Source organism: Neoarius graeffei, chromosome 3 (assembly GCF_027579695.1).
Source record: "Neoarius graeffei isolate fNeoGra1 chromosome 3, fNeoGra1.pri, whole genome shotgun sequence".
In the NCBI taxonomy this organism is placed as follows: domain Eukaryota; kingdom Metazoa; phylum Chordata; class Actinopteri; order Siluriformes; family Ariidae; genus Neoarius; species Neoarius graeffei.
The window spans coordinates 29,125,074-29,148,936 of record NC_083571.1 but is presented as its reverse complement, the minus strand read 5'-3'; the positions used below and the strand labels follow the sequence as shown (position 1 = coordinate 29,148,936).

The 23,863-nt window shown below is 41.0% G+C and overlaps 1 protein-coding gene across 3 annotated transcripts in view; it reads right to left on the bottom strand.

Annotated features, from left to right (window-relative positions):
- ndst3 (N-deacetylase/N-sulfotransferase (heparan glucosaminyl) 3) overlaps positions 1 to 23,863 on the bottom strand; it is a 167,881-nt gene that overhangs the window by 22,325 nt on the left and 121,693 nt on the right. For all 3 annotated transcript variants that reach the window (XM_060916597.1, XM_060916595.1, XM_060916596.1), the window contains exons 9-13: positions 22,017 to 22,140; positions 20,972 to 21,146; positions 15,873 to 16,043; positions 14,160 to 14,269; positions 5,070 to 5,172 (exon numbers count right to left, since the gene is read on the bottom strand). In XM_060916597.1, coding sequence (XP_060772580.1) covers positions 5,070 to 5,172; positions 14,160 to 14,269; positions 15,873 to 16,043; positions 20,972 to 21,146; positions 22,017 to 22,140 — 683 coding nt within the window. The remainder of the gene's footprint in view (positions 1 to 5,069; positions 5,173 to 14,159; positions 14,270 to 15,872; positions 16,044 to 20,971; positions 21,147 to 22,016; positions 22,141 to 23,863) is intronic.

Here is a 23,863-nt window from a genome sequence, read left to right as displayed (position 1 = left end):
GTAATTTGTGGTTGACATTAATGAATAGATCCATGAAACAGTTAACAGTTATTCCCTGAAATCAAGTCGTACAGGAGCTGATAGCCGACGAGGTGCATAGCACCGAGTCGGCTATAAGCCATGTATGACAAGATTGAGTGGAATAACTGTTTTATTCTATCTACATTCACTGGATTTTGAGAAACAGAGCATTTTTATTTTTATTTTTTGCAAATTCAATAAATAAATACTTTATACAAAACGTCCAACAAAATCATTTCCACTTAGAATGTAAACAAACTGGTGAAATGACAGTAGCAATTTGTGAAAAATGCTATAATAATAATTCTTGAAAAATAAAACATGTTCTTACCATCAGATACTTTTATTCCATATTTTATTGCTTTTGTTTGTATTTTTTGGGGTTTTGTTTTCCAGTAGAGTTTTTATTTCATCCTCAGTTGGTTCAGCCGCACGCTCCGCCATTTTGTTTTTCTCTACTCACGGTATATGAGCTGATAGCCAAGTCATAGAGTAGCCAGTCAGAGCACGCAATTGCTCATATCCGGTAAATGTGGATCGAATAAAAGACTAATGTATATTTTCTCTGTTACTGCTTTTGTGTTCTTGTTTCTTTCTCTAAGATCAAAACATTAGGTGTATACAGACCTGTTGCAAGAAGGTAGGCAGACTTGGCAATTGCCTAGGGCCCCAGCCCTCGAAGGGCCCCCGCTGCCGAACGACTGGTTATGTATTCAATAGCAATGACAACTTTTTGAGCGCGGCAGCACAGCGCCTAATGACACTTGTTGAAATACCCTAGTTCCAAGGGGGGCCCCCTAATGCACAACAGCACCTCCCTACATGCTTTGGCCGAAAAGTGCAATGACAGTCTGTTGTCAACCCCTCAATGCCCATCTCCGTCCAGTCAAGTGGTTGCAGAGCTCCGCGGCAAAAAAAACAAAAACAAAATCAAATATGAAGTGAAATTACCCCTCAGGGAGCCAGAAGAGAAAGAAGAAAAGGTGTACACACTCATTAATACCAAGCGGGTCGACAAGCAAATTTGGTAGCTAGCTTATGTTAATGGTAGTTATCTTGTAGACAGTGTTTATAACAGTGACTTGTACAGCAACTTAAGCATTGCACTACGTTTACTTCTTACACTTCCTGTGTCAGTTGCCTCAAGTGAGAGGAGCTTTTCAGCTCTGAAGCTTATTAAGAACTATATGAGGTCCGCCATGGGCCAAGAGAGGCTCTCCGGACTGGCACCGATGTCAATTGAATGTGATGTCCGCAGGTCTTTGGACATGGAGGGTATTGTGGCTGCCTTTGCTGAAGCCAAAGCCCGCAAGCAGCAGTTTTAGACATTTTGCCCATGATTCTAGTTGTGTATTCTTAAATTTTTATGTGTTTTTCTAAACCTTTTGCACTTTTCTGTGTGTGCTGGTTCTTATTAAGATTCTTATTCATGTTTGTAATCATTTAATCACCATTTGAAGTTATTTCTACTTGTGTATATACTGTAAATATTTAGTGTTGTGTTATTTGCACATTTTATATTACTTTGTCTTATTTTCATATTTGATTTATATATATATATATATATATATATATATATATATATATATATATATATATATATATATATATATATATATATATATATGTATGTGTGTGTGTGTGTGTGTGTGTGTGTGTGTGTGTGTGTGTATTTTGTCTATTCTTGTGTTTAATTGGGTTTGATAATTATTTATAATAATGTAAAGAGTTCATTTATTAAGTAAAAATTGGAAGAATGATTACAATATGTGTGATGTTTATTTATTAAGTCTTCAGTGGGTAGGCGGCCATAAGGCCTTTCGTCGAGGGGGGGATAATTATGGGCCCCAGATCCCCCTTTGCCTAGGGCCCCCAAATAGCTTGAAACGGGCCTGGGTGTATAACTCCATACTCACTACTGTGGAGTCGAGCCCATGCATTCAAAGGCTAAGATAGCTAAGTACTAGCTAGAATGATTTAGTTATCTGTCCAGAAAAATGACACGTCATCTAACCTTGCTCCATCTTGCAGTTGCACTCACTTGGCAGACTTTCCTTTTCTTTTCCTCTGGCTTTTAGCTGGCGGCAGAGCGGAGTCCACCATGTTTGCCCACGCTGATTTGTTTTGGTTAAAAGTAGGTCAAACATGCCCCACGATGGTCATGTGATATTGTTGCTCACTTGCTTCGTCAATCTCCAGAATCGTAAAATGCAGAACGCTTTTTATCTCAGCAAAACATTTACACATAGGATACATGGTGTGTGAAGCAGCGAAACATCTCGAAACTCCAACAGCAATAGAAATAGAACATTTTACCCAGCATTCAAATTTGTAGTCAGAACCTTAAAAGTTAATTTAATTGTAATTTTTTAAATAAAAAAAATTTATTTATACAATACTGCCTCTCACTCACAATATGTGTTTGTGTGTAAAGTCAAACCAGAATTCCATTAAAACAGCGATTTAACAGCTGCTACTCTAATTAACAGTGATAATCTAACACTTCATAAGCCATTTTACTGATATAATATGAGATAGTATTATTTTCTTTAAGAATACATTCAGCAGATGGAGAATGTCTTTAGGTGATTGAGCCTGACCAAAAAAAAAAAAAAAAATCTATTTCCCAGTTTTATTTCCATATAAAAGTCGACAGAATGTCTTTAGTAAGTACCGAGTGTTCACAGTGTGCATTATATCACCCTGCACAAGTGAGCTCCCGGATCTGTTACAGCTTTCATATGAAACTGTGAAATGAGCCTGATCCATTGTGCTCACTGCCCATAAAAGAAGGATATAATGTATATATAATTGGGCTATAAACAAAGACCAATATTCAAACCGGCAATGTACTATTTTTTCAACACAGTGTACATTCCTGATCATATTCCTTATGTGATGTACAGATTATCGAGCTGCACGTGAGCCGTTATAATAATCGTCATAATGGAATCAATGGCAGTATGGTGTGATTAATTACTTTTACTGCCCTGTGTAGGTTTAGTCCCTGTGGAAGTTGTTACTAGAGAAATATTACACATATTAACACATTACAACAAGCGCATTAATATAAACCTGCAATTTGCTTTGTAGTCAAATCTATTGCATGAACAATCAACAATCTGAATCGAGCATGTGCTAGCAGTGTGAATTTAAAAAAAAAAAAAGCTCATATAAATGGAACGATTTTTAAATACAACACCGGCAGTGCTTTCATGTTTTTCGAAGATATTTGTATGTTGTCTGTATGTTATGATTCAAATCAATGAACAAGGAATAAGGACTAGAACACTTCTGAACTGTGTATTCTACTATACATTAAATTCTCATGTTAATAAGCTGTATCTAAATGTAGTTTTATATCCATCCATCATCTGTAGCCGCTTATCCTGTACAGGGTCGCAGGCGAGCTGGAGCCTATCCCAGCTGACTATGGGTGAGAGGCAGGGTACACCCTGGACAAGTCGCCAGATCATCGCAGGGCTGACACACAGAGACAAACAACCATTCACACACCTTCACATTCACACCTACAGTCAATTTAGAGTCACCAGTTAACCTAACCTGCATGTCTTTGGACTGTGGGGGAAACCGGAGCACCCGGAGGAAACCCACGCGGACACGGGGGAGAACATGCAAACTCCACACAGAAAGGCCCTCGTCAGCCGCTGGGCTCGAACCCGGACCTTCTTGCATATTATATCTATCTATCTATCTATCTATCTATCTATCTATCTATCTATCTATCTATCTATCTATCTATCTATATACAGTATATATATATATATATATATATATATATATATACACAGGGCTTGAAATTTGTGGTGGTCCGGTTGCCCGAGGCGACTTGATTTGTCATTTGGCGGGTAATTCCTGTCACTAGGCAGCCTGGCTGGCTAGTTGAAAATAAAAAATATATATGAAGCGAAGATTCAGACTAGGGCTGTGCGATATATCAAATATACTCGATACACCTCCGAAAATTCTGTGTGAGATTGACAGGTGCCACTGTAATAAGATAATCAAATGTTATTCACGTCACCTGTCAGTGGTTTTAATGTTATGGCTGATCAGCGTGTATATGCAGCTTTGACTCTGTTTGAATTGAACCCGAGTGTCTTCTTCCGGCGTGAACTCTAAACAGTCCAGTTGCAGTGAGAAAGTGATTTGACTCTGAATCGACTCACTTACAGGAAGTGAAATCACAAATATCGCATGTTTTGTGTAGCACATTCTTTATTGAAAGTGATTCACAGGGAAGATCTGTAATGCTGCAGAAATGCCATGTGTTCTGTATATTAGGATGAACAAATCTCATCTCATCTCATTATCTCTAGCCGCTTTATCCTTCTACAGGGTCGCAGGCAAGCTGGAGCCTATCCCAGCTGACTATGGGCGAAAGGTGGGGTACACCCTGGACAAGTCGCCAGGTCATCACAGGGCTGACACATAGACACAGACAACCATTCACATTCACACCTACGGTCAATTTAGAGTCACCAGTTAACCTAACCTGCATGTCTTTGGACTGTGGGGGAAACCGGAGCACCCGGAGGAAACCCACGCGGACACGGGGAGAACGTGCAAACTCCACACAGAAAGGCCCTCGCCGGCCACGGGGCTTGAACCCGGACCTTCTTGCTGTGAGGCGACAGCGCTAACCACTACACCACCATGCCGCCCCGATGAATAAATATTAAAATAAAATAAAATATTGCAGTTATTTATATAATTATCCTGTATTATCATTTATTGAGCACCCAATGCTAATGTTATACGAGTACATGCTCAGGTGACCTGTGATATCTAAGCAAAGGTTTTTTTTCTCTCTAGTTTTATGGGTATGTTTTCAGCCCTTCACGTTCCTCAGCCATGTTTTCTTTGTTGTTATTTTATGGTTCAATTCGTTTAATTATCTGAAACGAACCAAATCAAATCGCAAATGAATCAGAAGTGATGGCTTCAGCCCTGAATCGATTCTGATTCGGCACACAGGCAAACAAAAATAGGTGTAAAAAGAGCTTCTTTTTTGAGTTGATTTTTACCTCAGCATCCATAGGAGGATATTTGCGACCTTTGCTTTTGCCCAAACACTTAGTTCTGCCTCCATCCAACACCTGACACCAAAAACCCTTCTGAGGATCGAATCTGTGGAGACAGAAATAGAGAAAAAGAGAGAAATGAGGGATGAGAACACAATCATGTTGTCTTATTTTGAGAAGTAAATTCACCTCATATAGAAAACTTGAAAACACACACACACACACACAAACACAGTGAGGATGACAGATGTCAGGCATAACCTTGTCTGGCTGTCAGAGGCGACATGGTTTGGTTTGATAAACATAGCGTGGGGAGTGTGGGGGTGTGATGGGAAGTGTGGGCCGGGGTGTTAATTAGTCTGCAGCCTGAGCTGTAAACACAGATTACATGTGAACGCTTGAACTAAAGTACAGTACAAACACCCCAAAGCACGATCAATCCTGCCAACACACATTTTCCTCACACATAAGCACGCCAACTTCTTTTTTTTCCTTTCTTCAAATATCCCACAGGCTCAAAATGTGAGCTCCACCCTGGGGTTTTCCTTCAGATATACCCAAACTGTTTAGTCATTTAACTCTGAGTAGCTGTTCCAACAATGTGACATATGCATGGAACATTAAATACAATTACATCATTATTTATATTTGATATTTATTCATTCTTACAGTCAGTATTCATTTAGTTAACTGGCTTAATTAAAACTGGCTAGCTCATCTCATTCATCTCATTATCTCTAGCCGCTTTATCCTGTTCTACAGGGTCGCAGGCGAGCTGGAGCCTATCCCAGCTGACTACGGGCGAAAGGCGGGGTACACCCTGGACAAGTCGCCAGGTCATCACAGGGCTGACACATAGACACAGACAACCATTCACACTCACATTCACACCTACGCTCAATTTAGAGTCACCAGTTAACCTAACCTGCATGTCTTTGGACTGTGGGGGAAACCGGAGCACCCGGAGGAAACCCACGCGGACACGGGGAGAACATGCAAACTCCGCACAGAAAGGCCCTCGCCGGCCACGGGGCTCGAACCCGGACCTTCTTGCTGTGAGGCGACAGCACTAACCACTACACCACTGTGCCGCCCCCCAAAAAGTATTACTGTTTGCTTTTTTTTTAAATTATACAAATCAATGTTTTATACATTTTCTGCAGGCTTGTAGTACTCAAGTCCAGGACTCATGCCCTAATTTTAAAGCATACCTGCCAACCTTGAAAAAATTTTATGAGTACAATTTTACAATTTCATGAGTACACCCCCCCGTCAACCTCACCCCAACCCGGCGCGCATGCGCCCCCACAGACTACAACCAGCAGACCAAAAACACACTTTCAATCCAGTTTTATTGATTGACCTTGGGAACATAGTCCAGTTTTGTAAAACATTCCTATTGATAGACTTTGGGAAACTGTTATTGATGGCTCTTGGGAACTTCCTTCCGTTTTGAAAAGCACAACAAACATTAAATACATGTGCAAATGAAATAAAATTAAACCAGAGCCACTCTTTCAAAATAAATAACAACACATTAAATTAATACAGTATGTAAAAACGGCACTTTCAACACAAAACATGGTATGCACAAATTTCCCATGCAATAGGTTTAGACTTTTGCATTTTTTAACATGTTGGAAGTATATTGAATTATACAGTAAAAATACTGCATTATACAGTACACTGCAGTATTTTGTAGTATGCCTTTTTCATGTGCAAACTATTGCATTTGCATTCGAAATATTGCATTTACTGCAGTAATACTGGATAAAAAAGCATTTGATACTGCAGTCCCACGCAGGTTTTTTCATAAGAGGGATGACCAATTTTCGACTTCACATCATCTGCAAACATTCTAGGCTACCATTGACAGAAGTTACCGACTGCCCTTAAGATATACAACATGCTACGTTTTGTTGAGCACATCAATAAAGTGGTACTTATCATAGTGATTCAATGAGAGCGCAAGAGGATTTGTAATCAGGTTTCGTTGGTTACCGCATCGAATATGCAACCTCGAGTGACGTCTTCGAAGTTAAATGAAGAACTAGCCTGTACTGTTGGTGTTGTAAATGCACAAAATAACAGCTAGGAAGCTCTTGAGTACACGTGAAATACAACTGTTTCTGTTACAAATATAAAAACGACGTCTCTAACCGACGTTTCAATCCCCGACTCGCTCTAGCCACCTGGCTGCACCGCTGCACTCAAGTCAGAGACGCGAAGGAGGAAGGTGAGCGGGTGAAGAGGGCAGAGCCACACGCTCTGGAAGAGGGGCGGGGGGATTGGGCAAAGCGTTCCATTCTGGCTTTGAGTTTTCTCACAGATCAGCGGTATCAACTTCAGCGAGAACTTGACTGAAATGCGAGTTCGGACGATATGCGTACTTTTTAATGTGAAAACGTACAGTCGTACAATGAGGTAAAAATTCGTAGCGGCTACGCAAGATGCGTACAGGTTGGCAGGTATGTTTTAAAAACTCGTGACTTGACTTGGACTTGAGCACTGATGCCTCGCACTTGGATTCGGACTCGTAAATTGGAGATGAGGACTCTGATTTTTTTCTTTATTTTTTGTAACATGCCATAATAATTTGGCACAAGATATTTATATTTACATTAATTTTTGTACCAACTTTGTACAAGAGTGTCACACCTGCGCGCCTTGGCGCGTGCATCAGATACTCTCAGGCGCGCTCAGAACAGTGTGCGCACCAGGCAGACTCTCGTGTGTACGCCGTAAACAACTTGTACCTGCACAGGATTAAGGCGCAATCAGCACGCCTATATAAAAACTGAAAACACACTTACTTTGTGAAGTATTGAGTTGCGTTGCTGACATTACCGAGCCTAATTTCCTTGTTTGGTTTCCTGATCTCTGATTTCCTGTTTCTTGTCTTTGATAGCCTGTTTGTGCCTCGCTCGACCAATTGCCTGTTTCACTGTTTTATGATTTTGCCTGCTGTTCTGGATTGTTTACCTGTCTTCACTTTTACAACCCCGATTCCAAAAAAGTTGGGATAAAGTACAAATTGTAAATAAAAGCGGAATGCAATGATGTGGAAGTTTCAAAATTCCATATTTTATTCAGAATAGAACATAGATGACATATCAAATGTTGAAACTGAGAAAATGTATCATTTAAAGAGAAAAATTAGGTGATTTTAAATTTCATAACAACAACACATCTCAAAGTTGGGACAAGGCCATGTTTCCCACTGTGAGACATCCCCTTTTCTCTTTACAACAGTCTGTAAACATCTGGGGACTGACGAGACAAGTTGCTCAAGTTTAGGGATAGGAATGTTAACCCATTCTTGTCTAATGTAGGATTCTAGTTGCTCAACTGTCTTAGGTCTTTTTTGTCGTATTTTCCGTTTTATGATGCGCCAAATGTTTTCTATGGGTGAAAGATCTGGACTGCAGGCTGGCCAGTTCAGTACCCGGACCCTTCTTCTACACAGCCATGATGCTGTAATTGATGCAGTATGTGGTCTGGCATTGTCATGTTGGAAAATACAAGGTCTTCCCTGAAAGAGACATCGTCTGGATGGGAGCATATGTTGCTCTAGAACCTGGATATACCTTTCAGCATTGATGGTGTCTTTCCAGATGTGTAAGCTGCCCATGCCACACGGACTAATGCAACCCCATACCATCAGAGATGCAGGCTTCTGAGCGCTGATAACAACTTGGGTCGTCCTTCTCCTCTTTAGTCCGAATGACATGGCGTCCCTGATTTCCATAAAGAACTTCAAATTTTGATTTGTCTGACCACAGAACAGTTTTCCACTTTGCCACAGTCCATTTTAAATGAGCCTTGGCCCAGAGAAGACGTCTGCGCTTCTGGATCATGTTTAGATATGGCTTCTTCTTTGAACTATTGAGTTTTAGCTGGCAACGACGGATGGCACGGTGAATTGTGTTCACAGATAATGTTCTCTGGAAATATTCCTGAGCCCATTTTGTGATTTCCAATACAGAAGCATGCCTGTATGTGATGCAGTGCCGTCTAAGGTCCCGAAGATCATGGGCACCCAGGATGGTTTTCCGGCCTTGACCCTTACGCACAGAGATCCTTCCAGATTCTCTGAATCTTTTGATGATATTATGCACTGTAGATGATGATGTGTTCAAACTCTTTGCAATTTTACACTGTCGAACTCCTTTCTGATATTGCTCCACTATTTGTCGGCGCAGAATTAGGGGGATTGGTGATCCTCTTCCCATCTTTACTTCTGAGAGCCGCTGCCACTCCAAGATGCTCTTTTTATACCCAGTCATGTTAATGACCTATTGCCAATTGACCGAATGAGTTGAAATTTGGTCCTCCAGCTGTTCCTTTTTTGTACCTGTAACTTTTCCAGCCTCTTATTGCCCCTGTCCCAACTTTTTTGAGATGTGTTGCTGTGATGAAATTTCAAATGAGCCAATATTTGGCATGAAATTCCAAAATGTCTCACTTTCGACATTTTGATATGTTGTCTATGTTCTATTGTGAATACAATATCAGTTTTTGAGATTTGTAAATTATTGCATTCCGTTTTTATTTACAATTTGTACTTTGTCCCAACTTTTTTGGAATCGGGGTTGTATTAATAAACACACCTTCTGCACTTACATCCGTCTCCCAACCATCTCTGACAGGATACTTTGCTCTCCCTGACAAAGAGAACGCAAATTCACCTGTTCATATGTCATGTTCAGGAACAAACTAATGTTAATGGCACTAAAACAGTAACCTGTCAAATGGTGCGGCTGGAGTCTTGTTCTCGGACTCCACTCGGATCAATAGTGGATTCAACTCGGACTCGACTCGAAATTTTTTTTAATGACTTGGACTTGGCTCGGATGTGAACACTGGGGACTCGAGACTGGACTCGGACTTGAGGTTTAGTGACTCGACTACAACACTGATTTTCTGAAGAAAAAAACAGCCTCTGTGCAGGTTGAGAAATAAAACAGCAAATAAAACAGAGAAAGCATAAACTGCACCACCAAACACTGAGGGTTTTTTTCTAGTTCTATTGTTGTTTCAGTGTGTATGTATGCATTAGTTCCAGTGCTGCCAACATTTAACAGGTACTATTAACCATGCAACCTGAATGGTGGCAAATAGAAAAAGGAAAAAGTGTAATTACAGATTTCTGGTGCCAAAAGTTCCAGGTACACGATTATATATGTGCTGTGTCTTAGCTAAACCATCAGTGTGTATGAGAGAGTTGTAGATTGTGAATCATTTTTTGGCAAGATGTTTATTGTCATATAAATGTGTTTTCCCGTATTGGCTCTAGAAGCCTAGAGAGCCACTAGAGAACAGAGCTGCCAAATGCCTCTTAATTAAACAGAATGAAAAGAGAGACAAAGAGAGAGAGAGAGAGAGAGAGAGAGAGAGAGAGAGGAAATGTGTAATAAGTTGTTTTTAATCACAGGATCCTGATGAAGCTACAGTTTCTGTTCAGCTCCAACACTAATGGCTGATAGCTGGGTTATTCGGATCAGCATTGATCTCATTTGCTGTCATGTTATCAGGTAAGAGCCGATGTAATCGAACTGACAGATGAGAGGATGTGACAATAAATGAGTGTTCAGAACCAGGCTTGTAGTACTCGAGTCCAGGACTCAGACTCGAGTCCGACTTGTGGCCTAATTTTAAGGACTTGCGACTTGACTTGGACTTGAGCACTGATGACTCGGACTCGTGCATTAACTGCATTTGGACTCATAAATCAGAGACAAGGACTCAGATTTTTTCTTTATTTTTTGTAACATGCCATAATTTGGCATAAGATATTTATACATTTCTACATTCATTTTTATACTAATTTTGTGCAAGAGAATGCACATTCACCTGTTCATACATCATGTTCAGTGTAGGTACAGTCCGTCTAAGAACTACAACAGTCCCTTTAAAGGAACAGTCCACCGTACTTCCATAATGAAATATGCTCTTATCTGAATTGAGACGAGCTGCTCCGTACCTCTATGAGCTTTGCGCGACCTCCCAGTCAGTCAGACGCAATCAGACGCGCTGTCACTCTTGTTAGTAATGTAGCTAGGCTCAGTATGGCCAATGGTATTTTTTGGGGCTGTAGTTAGATGCGACCAAACTCTTCCGGGTTTTTCCTGTTTACATAGGTTTATATGACCAGTGATATGAAACAAGTTCAGTTACACAAATTGAAACGTAGCGATTTTCTATGCTATGGAAAGTCTGCACTATAATGACAGGCGTACTAACACCTTCTGCGCGCTTCGGCAGCACATTGATATCTGAGCTCCGTATCAATTTGCTGCCGAAGCGCGCAGAAGGTGTTAGTACGCCTGTCATTATAGTGCGGACTTTCCATAGCATAGAAAATCGCCACGTTTCAATTTGTGTAACTGAACTTGTTTCATATCAGTGGTCATATAAACCTATGTAAACAGGAAAAACGCGGAAGAGTTTGGTCGCATCTAACTACAGCCCCAAAAAATACCATTGGCCATACTGAGCCTAGCTACATTGCTAACAGGAGTGACAGCGCGTCTGACTGACTGGGAGGTCGCGCAAAGCTCGGAGAGGTACGGATCAGCTCGTCTCAATTCAGATAAGTGCATATTTCATTATGGAAGTACGGTGGACTGTTCCTTTAAGGACTACAACTCCCATCACCAGCTTCCGCGTTGACCTGCGTCACGTGGGGGCGGGATCACCAACGTCACATCCTCCATGAAAGCAAAAGAAACCCGGAAACTCCTAGCTCCTCCTCTTTTGGTGCCGTGATTTCAACACGGACACAAGGAGGACTTCTCTCTCTCTCTTTCCGTCTGGACCAGCGGTCTGCAGGCACAAAGAGATTCGCTCCGCCGAGCAAACCCAAGATAGACATCTTTTCTTCTCTTTCTTGCAAGATCCATGATTCAGCGCGATTTCTTTGTTTACCTTTGGCCACGGTAAAAATCCAAAAATCGCGCGATCTAACTCAAATGAGTTACAACCGGTTTTATTTCTATTATCAAGTACATACAAACTGCAGCCTGAGCAGTTAATTTAAAATTAGGAGCGACCGGATCCTTCTAATTAATTCTGTGCACATTGTTTGATCAGAGACTTTCTTTTCATCACGAGCGACCATGCGTCGGACCAAGAAATCCTCTGCTTCACGGAAGGCTTCACAATGGTGAAACTCCAAAAGTCTCGGAACATCTCTTTATAATTTTGCGTAGAGGCAAAATACTGAGTAAGACTGCCATTTGGGCAAAAACCTAGTCTTAGGAATTAGCTTTTATGAAGAAGTGTGAATTTAAACTCAGGAACAGTTTAAATGTGTACACTGTAAACACGCAGCGTGTTGAATTGAATTGATTGTTCCATTTTGTTTTAATCTCTCAATTGTTAAATAGGTTTTGCATGCTCTCTCTTTCTTTCTAATACTTTAATTTCATTATTTACACACATCTTGACCTCATCAAGATTTCAGTGGATTCAGTACTGTTATAAGCTAGTGAAATTAGCCTACGGCTAATTCTTTTGTCCCATTAGCATCCAGGGCTAATTGTATTGTCTCAAAGGAGAACACGTGGCGGTCCTCCTCCACAGGCCTCACAAACACATCTTAGCTAGCATTCCTTTGTCTTAGCTAGTGACACAAGGCTAATCTGTGTCTCCACGTGGTCAAACACACCTCAGTTAGCATCCCACGCTAGCCTTTCTTTTGCTAGGCCATAGGCCTTACCACATGGTCACCAGGCCTTTCACACACAAACACATGCTAGCTAGCATCCCTTTGTCTTAGCTAGTGACACAAGGCTAATCTGTGTCTCCACACGTGGCCAACACATCTTAGCTAACAACCAGAGCTAAATCCTTTGTTCTCAAACCCCACGTGGTGACACACCCTCCTTAGCTAGCAACACAAAGCTAATTCTTTTGTCTTAGCAACCAAAGCTAACTCCCTTGTTTTCACTTAGAAACACGTGGTCAACTCACACACACACACACACACACTACATGTTTCATGTTTAATGTTTAATTTCTTTTTTTTTTACACACACACAAACACACACGCTCACACACACACGCTCATCAAGTATATATCATATTTGTATATAGTTCAACTGCTATTATTCAATTTTTATCATTGTTATAATAAATTCATTTATTATTGAAACTGTGTATTTATTTGTGTTCCAATATCTTTGAAGTCACACAATCTCCAAGAATTCAAAGGTGCATATGATTTATGTAATATGGTAAGAGATCATAATAATTTGGAATATACCACAATTTAGCTGTTTGGTAATTTATTATTAAGCACCAAAATTAATGGTATTAATTAATGAGACTGATTAATGAGACTGATTCCATGAGCAATTTAATGATTTAATTATTAACCTTCAGATTCAATGAGATTGCTCACTCAATTACCAAATGCACCCACATCAGTAACAAACTAACGTTAACGGCGCTAAAATGCCTGGAGAGAAGCCCCTAGGATTGTCCGCTTTGCTTATACAGACTTCTTGTGCAGTGGGAAAAATGTACTGCTATGTGTTCCATATGTAGAAGAACTATCAAGCAGACGATGGGGACAACCTCGAATTTCAATCGTCATTTGGCAAGACTCCACCCAGAGAAGTAAGTGGCGCGCTATATCCATTGCTCTGTTGATAGCGGGGCTTGCTGAGCGATGAACTAGCTAGTGTTAACCCTCTCTCATGTTATTTGCTCTGTTGATAGTGGGTGGGGCTTGCTGAGCGATGAACAAGCTTTTTATCTGTAGCCTATTAATTAAAATGGGGCAGTCAAGCAGTAACATTTGTCGAACACAGTAGCAGAGACGCTTTCACATAAAGGCAGCAACAGCCACCGTCAAATGGTACGGTTGGAGTCTTGTTCTCAGACTCGACTTGGATCAATAGTGGACTCGACTCGGACTCGACTCAAAAGTTTCTTTAATGACTTGGACTTGAACACTGGAGACTCGAAACTGGACTTGGACTCGAGGTTTACTGACTCAACTACAACACTATTTGGAACAAATCTATGATGATGTCATTCATAAAACCTTAAATAGCTTACTGTGTGTGTGTGTGTGCTTAAACTCACGTGAGTGCCTGCGAGTAGTTAAAGTACGGAGAGACACCCAGGAACTTCTGTACCTCATCCATCACAGCTGCTGGATCATTCCTCAGCTGCTGCCCATCTATTATCATCAGCTACACACACACACACACACACACACACAAATTAACTATTGGCTCTTGTAGACCATCTCTATGTTCTCATGTGTCTTTGTACTCCAGAGAAATGTCTCCAATAGACTTCCATTTATTCATCTTCAGGGAGTGTTTTATCCTGCTCAGGGTCACCATGGATCTCAGGAGAACTGGATATGAGGCAGAGATACACTCTGGACTAGCATGTTTTTTGAGAGGTGATAGAAAATGGGAAAAACCCATGCAGACACAAAGCACATTTTTCTTGATTTGTAATTGTACAGCATAAAACTGGATTTAGTGCAAGTTTTCCATTCACACAAGGAAAGCACATTTATGCTCAATGTTAAATATGTATACATACACTCACTGGCCACTTTAATAGGAACTTGTTCTTGATTCTAAGGTTCTTGTTCTTGGCTGCAGGAGTGGAACCCAATGTGGTCTTCTGCCATTGCATGCTGAGATGCTTTTCTGCTCACCACAATTGTAAAGAGTGATTATACGAGTTACTCTATCCTTCCTGGCAAAAAAGTTCAAACCAATCTGGCCATTTTCCTCTGACCTCTCTTATCAACAAGGCATTTGTTTCCACCCATGGAAATGTCACTCACTCAGTGTTTTTTGTTTTTCACACCATTCTGGGTAACTCTAGAGACTGTTGTGTATGAAAACCTCAGGAGATCAGCAGTTTCTGAAATACTCAAACCAGTCCATCTGGCACCAACACTCATGCCACTTTGAGATCACAATTTTTCCCATTCTGATGTTTGAAGTGAACATTAACTGAAGCTCTTGATTTGTATCTGCATGTGCTTTATGCATTGTGCTGCTGTCGAGGGATTGGCTGATTAGAGAACTGCATACAACAGCAGGTGGATGGATGTTCCTAATAAAGTGGCTGGTGAGTGTATACGTATACGGATGGAGCCATCAGTCTGTACTCTGCGTTCATTACAACCTCCTTCCCTGTTGTTCTCGCCATGTCACAAACGTCTGACCACAAAAACGTTCTGCCCTCTTGTAGATGTATTGCTTAACATCCATGCCAACGTAAAGGCAGTGACGGTTACATCGTTACAACATAAAGAGAGAATAAACAAGCCTTAAGACTAATTAAGAAAATAAACGATGCCCTAAAAACCCCAGAGGAAGGTATGGAGCCACCAGAGGGAGCTGTATATATTTTGTACACCCCCTTGAAACAGCAATACAGCCTTACCTTACATAATCTAATGTAGCAACGTAAAATGGCCAGCTAGCTTCGACTAATTATCCTTCGAGTGATGCTGGAGCTACTCGGAAACTATAGTCAGTTACTCTTGCAATGAAAGAAAACTTTTACACATGTATTTACACATGAAATGTCTCACTACACCACTTACACTGGGAATCTTTGCAGGAAATGCGACACACGTTTGAATTTTTATTCTACATTCATTTTTTCGGAACATGTTTACATTTCAAGAATACATTCCACGGTGTGAAAACAAGGACCAGTATTGAGGCCAAATGGTCAATGGATAATGTCATTAGCAATTTAGGTTTCAGTATATTTCCACATGTGTGGAATGTGTGTGTGTGTGTGTGTGTGTGTGTGTACCTGGGCAGGTGGGTAGTAGGTGAGCCATCTCTCCAGGTGTGTGGCGTACAGACCGGGAACGAGGCAGCGGTTCTGCAGGGATCGTAAGTCTGATGGAGCGTGCTGATTAGCTGAAATCACCTCGTAGAAGCTGTAACGAAGCGCTGCCCGGTCCTCGTGGGCCCTCTGATGCTGCCATGGCAACAAAGAATGAGAGATAGAAAGAATGAAAGAAAGTGTGTTACGAGTGAAACTGAAGTTAAACTTAGATACAACAAAAGCACAAAGTTTGCTACAAGGCCTTGCATCCATTTTGGGGAACTGGCTTTGGTGCCTACACACACACTTATTAAGAGGGGAAATGGGATCGAAAGCTCTTTCTCTTTTCCATGTTCTCGCTGCTGGTAATCATTGCATGCTAGGACCTCCTGAGGCATGCTGCTGATGAGATTTTTTTCTCTCCTCTCTTTCACTCATTCCATCTCTCCCATCCTCTCTTAACATCCCCCTCGTTCCCATTCTCTCTCTCTCTCTCTCTCTCTCTCTCTCTCTCTCCGCACTCCCCCTCACAGACCCCAACCCCCACCTCATGCTTAAGCCTGGAGGAGAACCAAACTCGCATTCATACCAACTAATATAAAGACTGCTGACTGTCCACTGACATTATCATCAGATTTTCATCCAGATGGTTTTATGCAAATGTGCGCATGAGAAAAACGGAGATGGAAAAGGCTAGGATTTGGGGCGGAATAAATCACAAAACAAATTTCACATTTGGCTGAGGTGGAGAGGTTGGTGAATCAGTAACCAGAAGAGGTGAAATAGGGTGTTGGAAACAGACACAAACATCTAGCCACTGAGTAATCATGCAAATTTATGTGTGATATTTGGGTATGAATAAACCTGACAGGATTACTTCATAAATCTTTGTAATTTTTTTACTGCTAACACTAGCTAGCTCGGGCGGCACGGTGGTGTAGTGGTTAGCGCTGTCGCCTCACAGCAAGAAGGTTCTGGGTTCGAGCCCTGTGGCCGGCGAGGGCCTTTCTGTGCGGAGTTTGCATGTTCTCCCCGTGTCCACGTGGGTTTCCTCCGGGTGCTCCGGTTTCCCCCACAGTCCAAAGACATGCAGGTTAGGTTAACTGGTGACTCTAAATTGACCGGAGGTGTGAATGTGAGTGTGAATGGTTGTCTGTGTCTATGTGTCAGCCCTGTGATGACCTGGCGACTTGTCCAGGGTGTACCCCGCCTTTCGCCCGTAGTCAGCTGGGATAGGCTCCAGCTTGCCTGCGACCCTGTAGAACAGGATAAAGCGGCTAGAGATAATGAGATGAGATGAGACTAGCTAGCTCAAAGCATAAGCTATCCTGACAGGATTTCAAATCACATTCATAAATGCCCGTAATCTTTAATGCTAAGTTGCTAACACTAGTGAACTAGCTACCAAACAAGGCTAGCTAATATGATCAAAATGTGACAGGATTTCTGAGAGGATTTTAAATTATTTATGAATGTCCATAATCTTCACTGCTAACACTAGCTAGCTAGCCAACAAGGCTAGCTAATATGACAGCTTCTCTAAGATGATTTTTAAGTCAAATTCATAAATGGTTCTTAACTTCACTGCTACCACAAGCTAACTAGATAATATATCATCTAATCGAACAAGATGTCAGTGTTTTTTTTAAATTCACATTTCTAAAGGTTCAAAGTCTTCACCGCTGACGCTAGCTAGCTATCTCATACGGTTTAACCTCATAGGATTTCTGAGAGGAATTTGAAGTCAAATTCATTCACGTTTATATTATTCAGTGTTCACTACAGTCAGCTAGTTAACATGATCTAACTTGACAGAATTCCTGAGAGGATTTAAGTAATTTTAATAAATGTCCATAAACTTTACTGCTAACACTACCTCATCTCATTATATTCGTCCCACCCAGATTTAAATTCACCTCATTTGGTCCCCCCCACTTATAGGGAGGAAAAAACGTCTATGCTGTCTTTCTTTGCATAAGGCAAACCTCACGGAAAAATCAAAAGACTAATTACCATTCGATTTATTGAGGTGCACAGCAGTACATACATAGTTGCAACAACTCACATAAAACAAAACAAAGACTGATATTCGGTTGGTTGAGCTGCGCAGACTGCACAGGTTGCGAGCTCGAGCTTGGTTGCTATGGTTACCCACAACAAGTTTGACAGGCATATCGGGGACAGCTCCTAGTTCAGGACCCCAACACGGCATGATGAAAGGTGCCAAACCGAAAAGGCAGAAAACGATTGCATCGTTTTTTCAAAAAACAACGACTGTAAGTAAACTGTGCCTTACTTTATCATATCACCTTGCAATTTTTTGATAGTCTGTTCAAAGTAATGTCGTAGTGAAAGTAAAATCGTACGGAGTAGAGATGCCTTTCTGGTAGCCTCCTTCTTTTGGTGGTAGCCTGTAGATACAGTGCTCAGAAGGCAGTTTTAACGTTTAATCTGGCGTTCCCTGCCATAATTTCAGCGAGCATATTGTTTCATAAGGAAACTTTGCGAAGAGTTGTTGACTGACTGCCGCTCACGCAACACACAGGCATAGTTAGAAAGTCAACACATGTTGACAACACATGTTGGGGGTGGGGTTAGGGTTGGTTTGCTGGCAGCTTTGTCCCCCCCAGTTCAAAAAACGTATCTGCGCCCCTGGGGTCGCAGGCAAGCTGGAGCCTATCCCAGCTGACTACGGGCGAAAGGCGGGGTACACCCTGGACAAGTCACCAGGTCATCACAGGGCCGACACATAGACACAGACAACCATTCATAATCACATTCACACCTACGGTCAATTTAGAGTCACCAGTTAACCTAACCTGCATGTCTTTGGACTGTGGGGGAAACCGGAGCACCCGGAGGAAACCCACGCGGACACGGGGAGAACATGCAAACTCCGCACAGAAAGGCCCTCGCCGGCCACGGGGCTCGAACCCGGACCTTCTTGCTGTGAGGTGACAGCGCTAACCACTACACCACCGTGCCGCACTAACACTACCTAGTTAGCAAAAAAAAAAAAAGAGCTAACCTGACAAGATTTTTGAGAACGTCACATTCCTAAATGTTCATAATCTTCACTACTAATGCAAGCAGACTAGCTGGTATGATTGATCCTGACAAGTTTAATTTTTGTTTTTAAATCATAATCCTAAATGATCTTTGTTTCTATTGCTACTGCTAATATAATCTGATCTGACAGGATTTCTGATCATTTTTTTGTGAGTCATTCTTCCATTTGTAATCTTCACTCCTAATGCTGCCCAAATAGCTCACTTTTCTAAAATTCTGACAGGATTCTGAAGTCACATTCGGAAATCTTTACCGCTAACGCGAGGATGAAAACTAACATGATGGGATTTTGGAAAGGATTTTCAAGTTACATTTAGAAATGTTCATGAAACTTTATTTCTAATGCCAGTTGGCTAACATAAAAAAATAAAAAATAAATCTGACGACAATCCATTTACACAGTAGATGCCTACTTAAACATTTTAAGGATGTGTGTTTGAGTTAAAAGCCAAAAAAAACCCAAACAAACAAACAAACAAACAAACAAACAAACAAACAAACAAACAAACAACACACCTGGACACACTCTAGACAAAAATAAAACAAACAAATGTGTGAAAATAGTATTTAAAACATGTAATATAGTAGTATAAAGCAAAGAAAGAAAGCACAACTTTTATTCATCACACACTTGTGAAATTTCCTCTCTGCATTTAACCCATCTGAAGCAGTGAACACACATGCACAATGAGCACACACACACATACCCAGAGCAGTGGGCAGCCATGCTAACAGCGCCCGGGGATCAGTTGGGAGTTAGGGCACCTCGCTCAAGGGCGCCTCAGCCCAAGGCTGTCCCATATTAACCTACCCACATGTCTTTGGGGGAAACCGGAGCACCCAGAGGAAACCCACGCAGACACAGGGAGAACATACAAACTCCACACAGAAAGGCCCTCGCCGGCCGCTGGGTTCGAACCCAGAACTTGCTGTGAGGCGACCGTGCTAACCACTACACCACCGTGCCGTATAGTAGCAACAAGCAATGACTAGTCATCATAGCAACTAGCTAGCTAGCTTTTCTTGCAAGTGTTAGCTTTGCTAGCTAGCGAACACAAATTACTTTGATACTTTGCTGGACATACTGTTTAGTACAACAGAAGAAATTCACTTTTCTTTTCTGTTAGGATACACGTTTAATTTGAAATGTTAGCATTACTGTTATCACGGCTGTGGTACCGTACGCGCGTGTTTCTCTACTTGTGTTTCTCCCCAGGTACCACCCTCCTCCTTCGTTACTGCAGAAGTGGGTGATTGAACGCACCGGTTTTTAATTTGCCTGTCAGGGGTTTAAAAGGCCGGCCCAAACATACCAATGAGGCCAATGGGCCAGACAAGAGCTTACGGTTTATCTGTGTGGTGTATTGTGTTGGAGCTCTTGTGTGTTGTTGATCGCGTACGGTGTGCTGGCAGTATTTTTGCTGTGCAGTGTGTGTGTGTAGCGTTTACATTGTGTGCCAGGTTCGGCATTGCTCCCTGTTAAAAGTGTTTATTTAGCAGGTTTTCTTCAGTTTCGGTTCTCTTTAGTTTTGGGCTGGTGTTTCGGCATATTTTCTTTGAACCTTTATTTTGACGTATAAAATAAACCTTTCAGTTTATACATCTATTTCCTTGTTTGCGATAAATTTCATTCTTTAGTTTAAACTGTGTTACATTCTCTACAACCCCTAGACCTTTGATTTTGGGAGACGTAACAACAGGATGGAAATGTGCAAAGCATGCGTGCGTGCGCGTGCTCGCACGCACACACCTCATCCTGCTGAATGAACTCAATAAGTGAGTTTAAAAGGCAGAGAGTGTGCTGATGGTAATCTAATGTGGCATTGACTTTCGCTCCTCGCTGCATCGATCTCCCCTTTAACTAGCTTCTCTTTAACCTACTGCAGCAAAAAACCCTCACACACACACGCACGCACGCACACCGAGCCCTCTACACACTCTGACACATTAACTGCATAGAGACTGCACATTGGTTAATCATATTTGTTCAGTTGCTGTGGTGGAAAGGGTACCTGGTACCAGCTGTAGGCTCTGTCAGATGGATTGATGAGCAGGGTGAGGATTTTGGCTTTGGGCAGCAGGGCGGCGGCTCGTTTGGGTGTCTCCTCTGACGGGAAGTAACTAGCGCTTTTCTCAAACAGGAAATCTGTACTGATGTTTGATGGGACCGGAAAAAACTCCATGTACCTTTGAGAGATTAACAACATACAGCACTACGTATACAACACTACTGCAATATACGAAGGTATTATTGGTTTAGATAATAACATCAAAGTACATGATCCTTGAAAAAATGCCTACAAGGTACTGATACAAAAATTAAAACTGTCCCGTGTGTGTGAACCTGGATACATGGAGTATATATAAATTAGCATGAAGCTTAGTTTTAGTAAAATAGTCTAAGTTACAATTAGCGCTCCATGAAAATTTACTGCATTCAATGACAAAACAAATATAGTTCGTTCTATAATTAATATAAAGCTGTCACTTGAGAATAGTGATTACAATAGTTACAATGGCAGAGTGATTTTTAAAAATTATATTAAAGAACTCATTCGTAATAAACTCACAGTTGCCTTTATGTTTTGTCACTGACCTTTGTACCAGAACAGCAAATTAAAGGAGCTGTGAGTAATTTTTAGAACCCTCTGGTGCCTGTGAAGTGAACTGCAATTGTAATGACATTATCAAGCCTTCTATTTTACTCCAAACTTACTTTTTTGAAGCTGTGTATGTTTCATGAGTTGCCTTTTAAGAAAAAGCAGCAGTGCTAAATCGCTTTTTTACAGTTGAGTTAATTTCAGGGCCAGAAAATTTTCAACAGAAACCCGAAATGAATAAATGAGCCAGATCCACTGCTTGGAAGTACTTTGAATGATAGCCCTGTCTGAATTTAAATGATTGTTACAGATCCATAAACATATTCAAAAATTACAGACTGCCCCTTGAATATATATATATATATATATATATATATATATATATATATATATATATATATATATATAAAATCAATTAGTATTTTTGGTGCTTTGTTCCCACAATTTTTTTTTTTACCAGTCGATGCCTTTGTGGTAGTTGTTGGTGTTGAAGAACTGCACCTCTTCGAAGGTTTTAGAGCTGGGGAAACTGCTGGAGATGGACGGATGCATAAGGAGGAAGAGGTAGAGTGCCGTGGTGCCTGCGAACGAGAAGAACGAGATGCATAATGAGGACAGATGAGGCCCTGCGCAGATAATGATAGTGTAATATGTTTAAGTTCGCTACATGGAGTCGACAGATAAAGCCAGAAGACGGAGAGAGAAGGAAACGTAGAATGGGCTGAAATCAATACTCTATTTGCAGCATGGATTTTTTAGCTGTGGGTGTAAATGTGCGTGTCTGAATGTGTTGGGAAAGTCAGTATGGACATGCAAGTATGTATGTGCCTGTGAAAGAGACATGATATGAATGTGTATGTGTGGGAGTGAGCGAGCGTGGTATCTGTGAGTTTCTGTTTGTGCGTGTCAGAATGAGAGTGGGTGAGTGAGTGTTTCATAAGTTTGTGCTGGTACGGAAGTGGAGAGAGCTCAAAGTACAAACTGTCTCACTACACTGATAGCCTGACACCAATCAAACTCCTTCAGCTACACAACACAACACAGCACAGCACAGGAACAAGTGCTCGCTCTTTGTCTTTGGCTCTCTTTCTGTCTTTTCGCCCTTCTCTGATTCTCCATCTCTCCCTTAAGTGAGTCTGGGTTGTTCTCCTTCAGTGCGTCTAATGTCTCTAGCTGCACTTTCATCTGTGCTGTACAAGGTGAGATGTGACAGGAAGGATTAAGGTGAACAACAGCTCACACACGCACACAACACACACACAGAGCCTTGAAGCCTTGTGCTAGAAACGACGCTGCAAATTTTACGATTGTGAATTGTGAGAATTGAGTGTGCAGTTGAGTAGATCACAATGTGTGTGGACAATAAAAATACATTACAGTGTTTGAATGTGGAATTGCTTTAAAATTAAAAAAGCTTTTAAGTGTTGCACACAAATAGAAGGTAATGAAAATAATTCAACATGAACATTAGGAAATCCCAGCGAGGACAAAAAAAAAAACCCCAAACAAAACAAATGGTTGATTCTCACTGTTAAATTAGGTTAGTTAGTCAGTAATAGGATTTTATCATTTGTACACAAGATTAGATGAGTTTATCTCTTTTTTTAAATACACGATCAACAATCCAGTATATCAAAGATGCATTTAAATCCACCGATAACAACTCAGCCACTGAAAAAAACCTGCAACACTGTTGGAATATAAAAGTGACAGTGGTGTGGATCCACTATTCCTAATTATATCAATTTTTTCCCTCCATTGACACCAAATCCATGACTAAACCCAACTGTCCTCCCTCTGACATTGCAGATGTAATTTCTGTTTTAAGCCATAGCGCTGGTCAAGTCTTTGTCGATTAATTGTCTATAACAGCAGACTACAAGACAAATCACAGATTTATACTAATGGTCACATTCTACAAACAGATAAAACATATTAAAAAAGAAACCATGTGTAATTGTTGATATGCTGAAGTTCTCTGTTATGCTTTTTCCACCAACAAGGAACGGACTCTGTTCTTGTTTGGACAACAAATTTTGAACCATTCGGAGCATTTCAATCAAAAATAAATTGGTTCGGAACCTGAAAAGTCTATAGCTGGTTTTTCCATCGTGAACTGTGACAATATCAGTGGGTATGTCATTAGTTTGAAGAGGAAGTGAAATACAGCAATGGAGAATGCAATGGAAAAGGAGGCATCTTCAGAAAAAACTGGACCAAAAACAAATACCTGCAAAAACAAAACAAAAGCTCACAGGTAATCAATGCAGTCCGCCATCTTGCTATTACTATTTACTCCCGTTG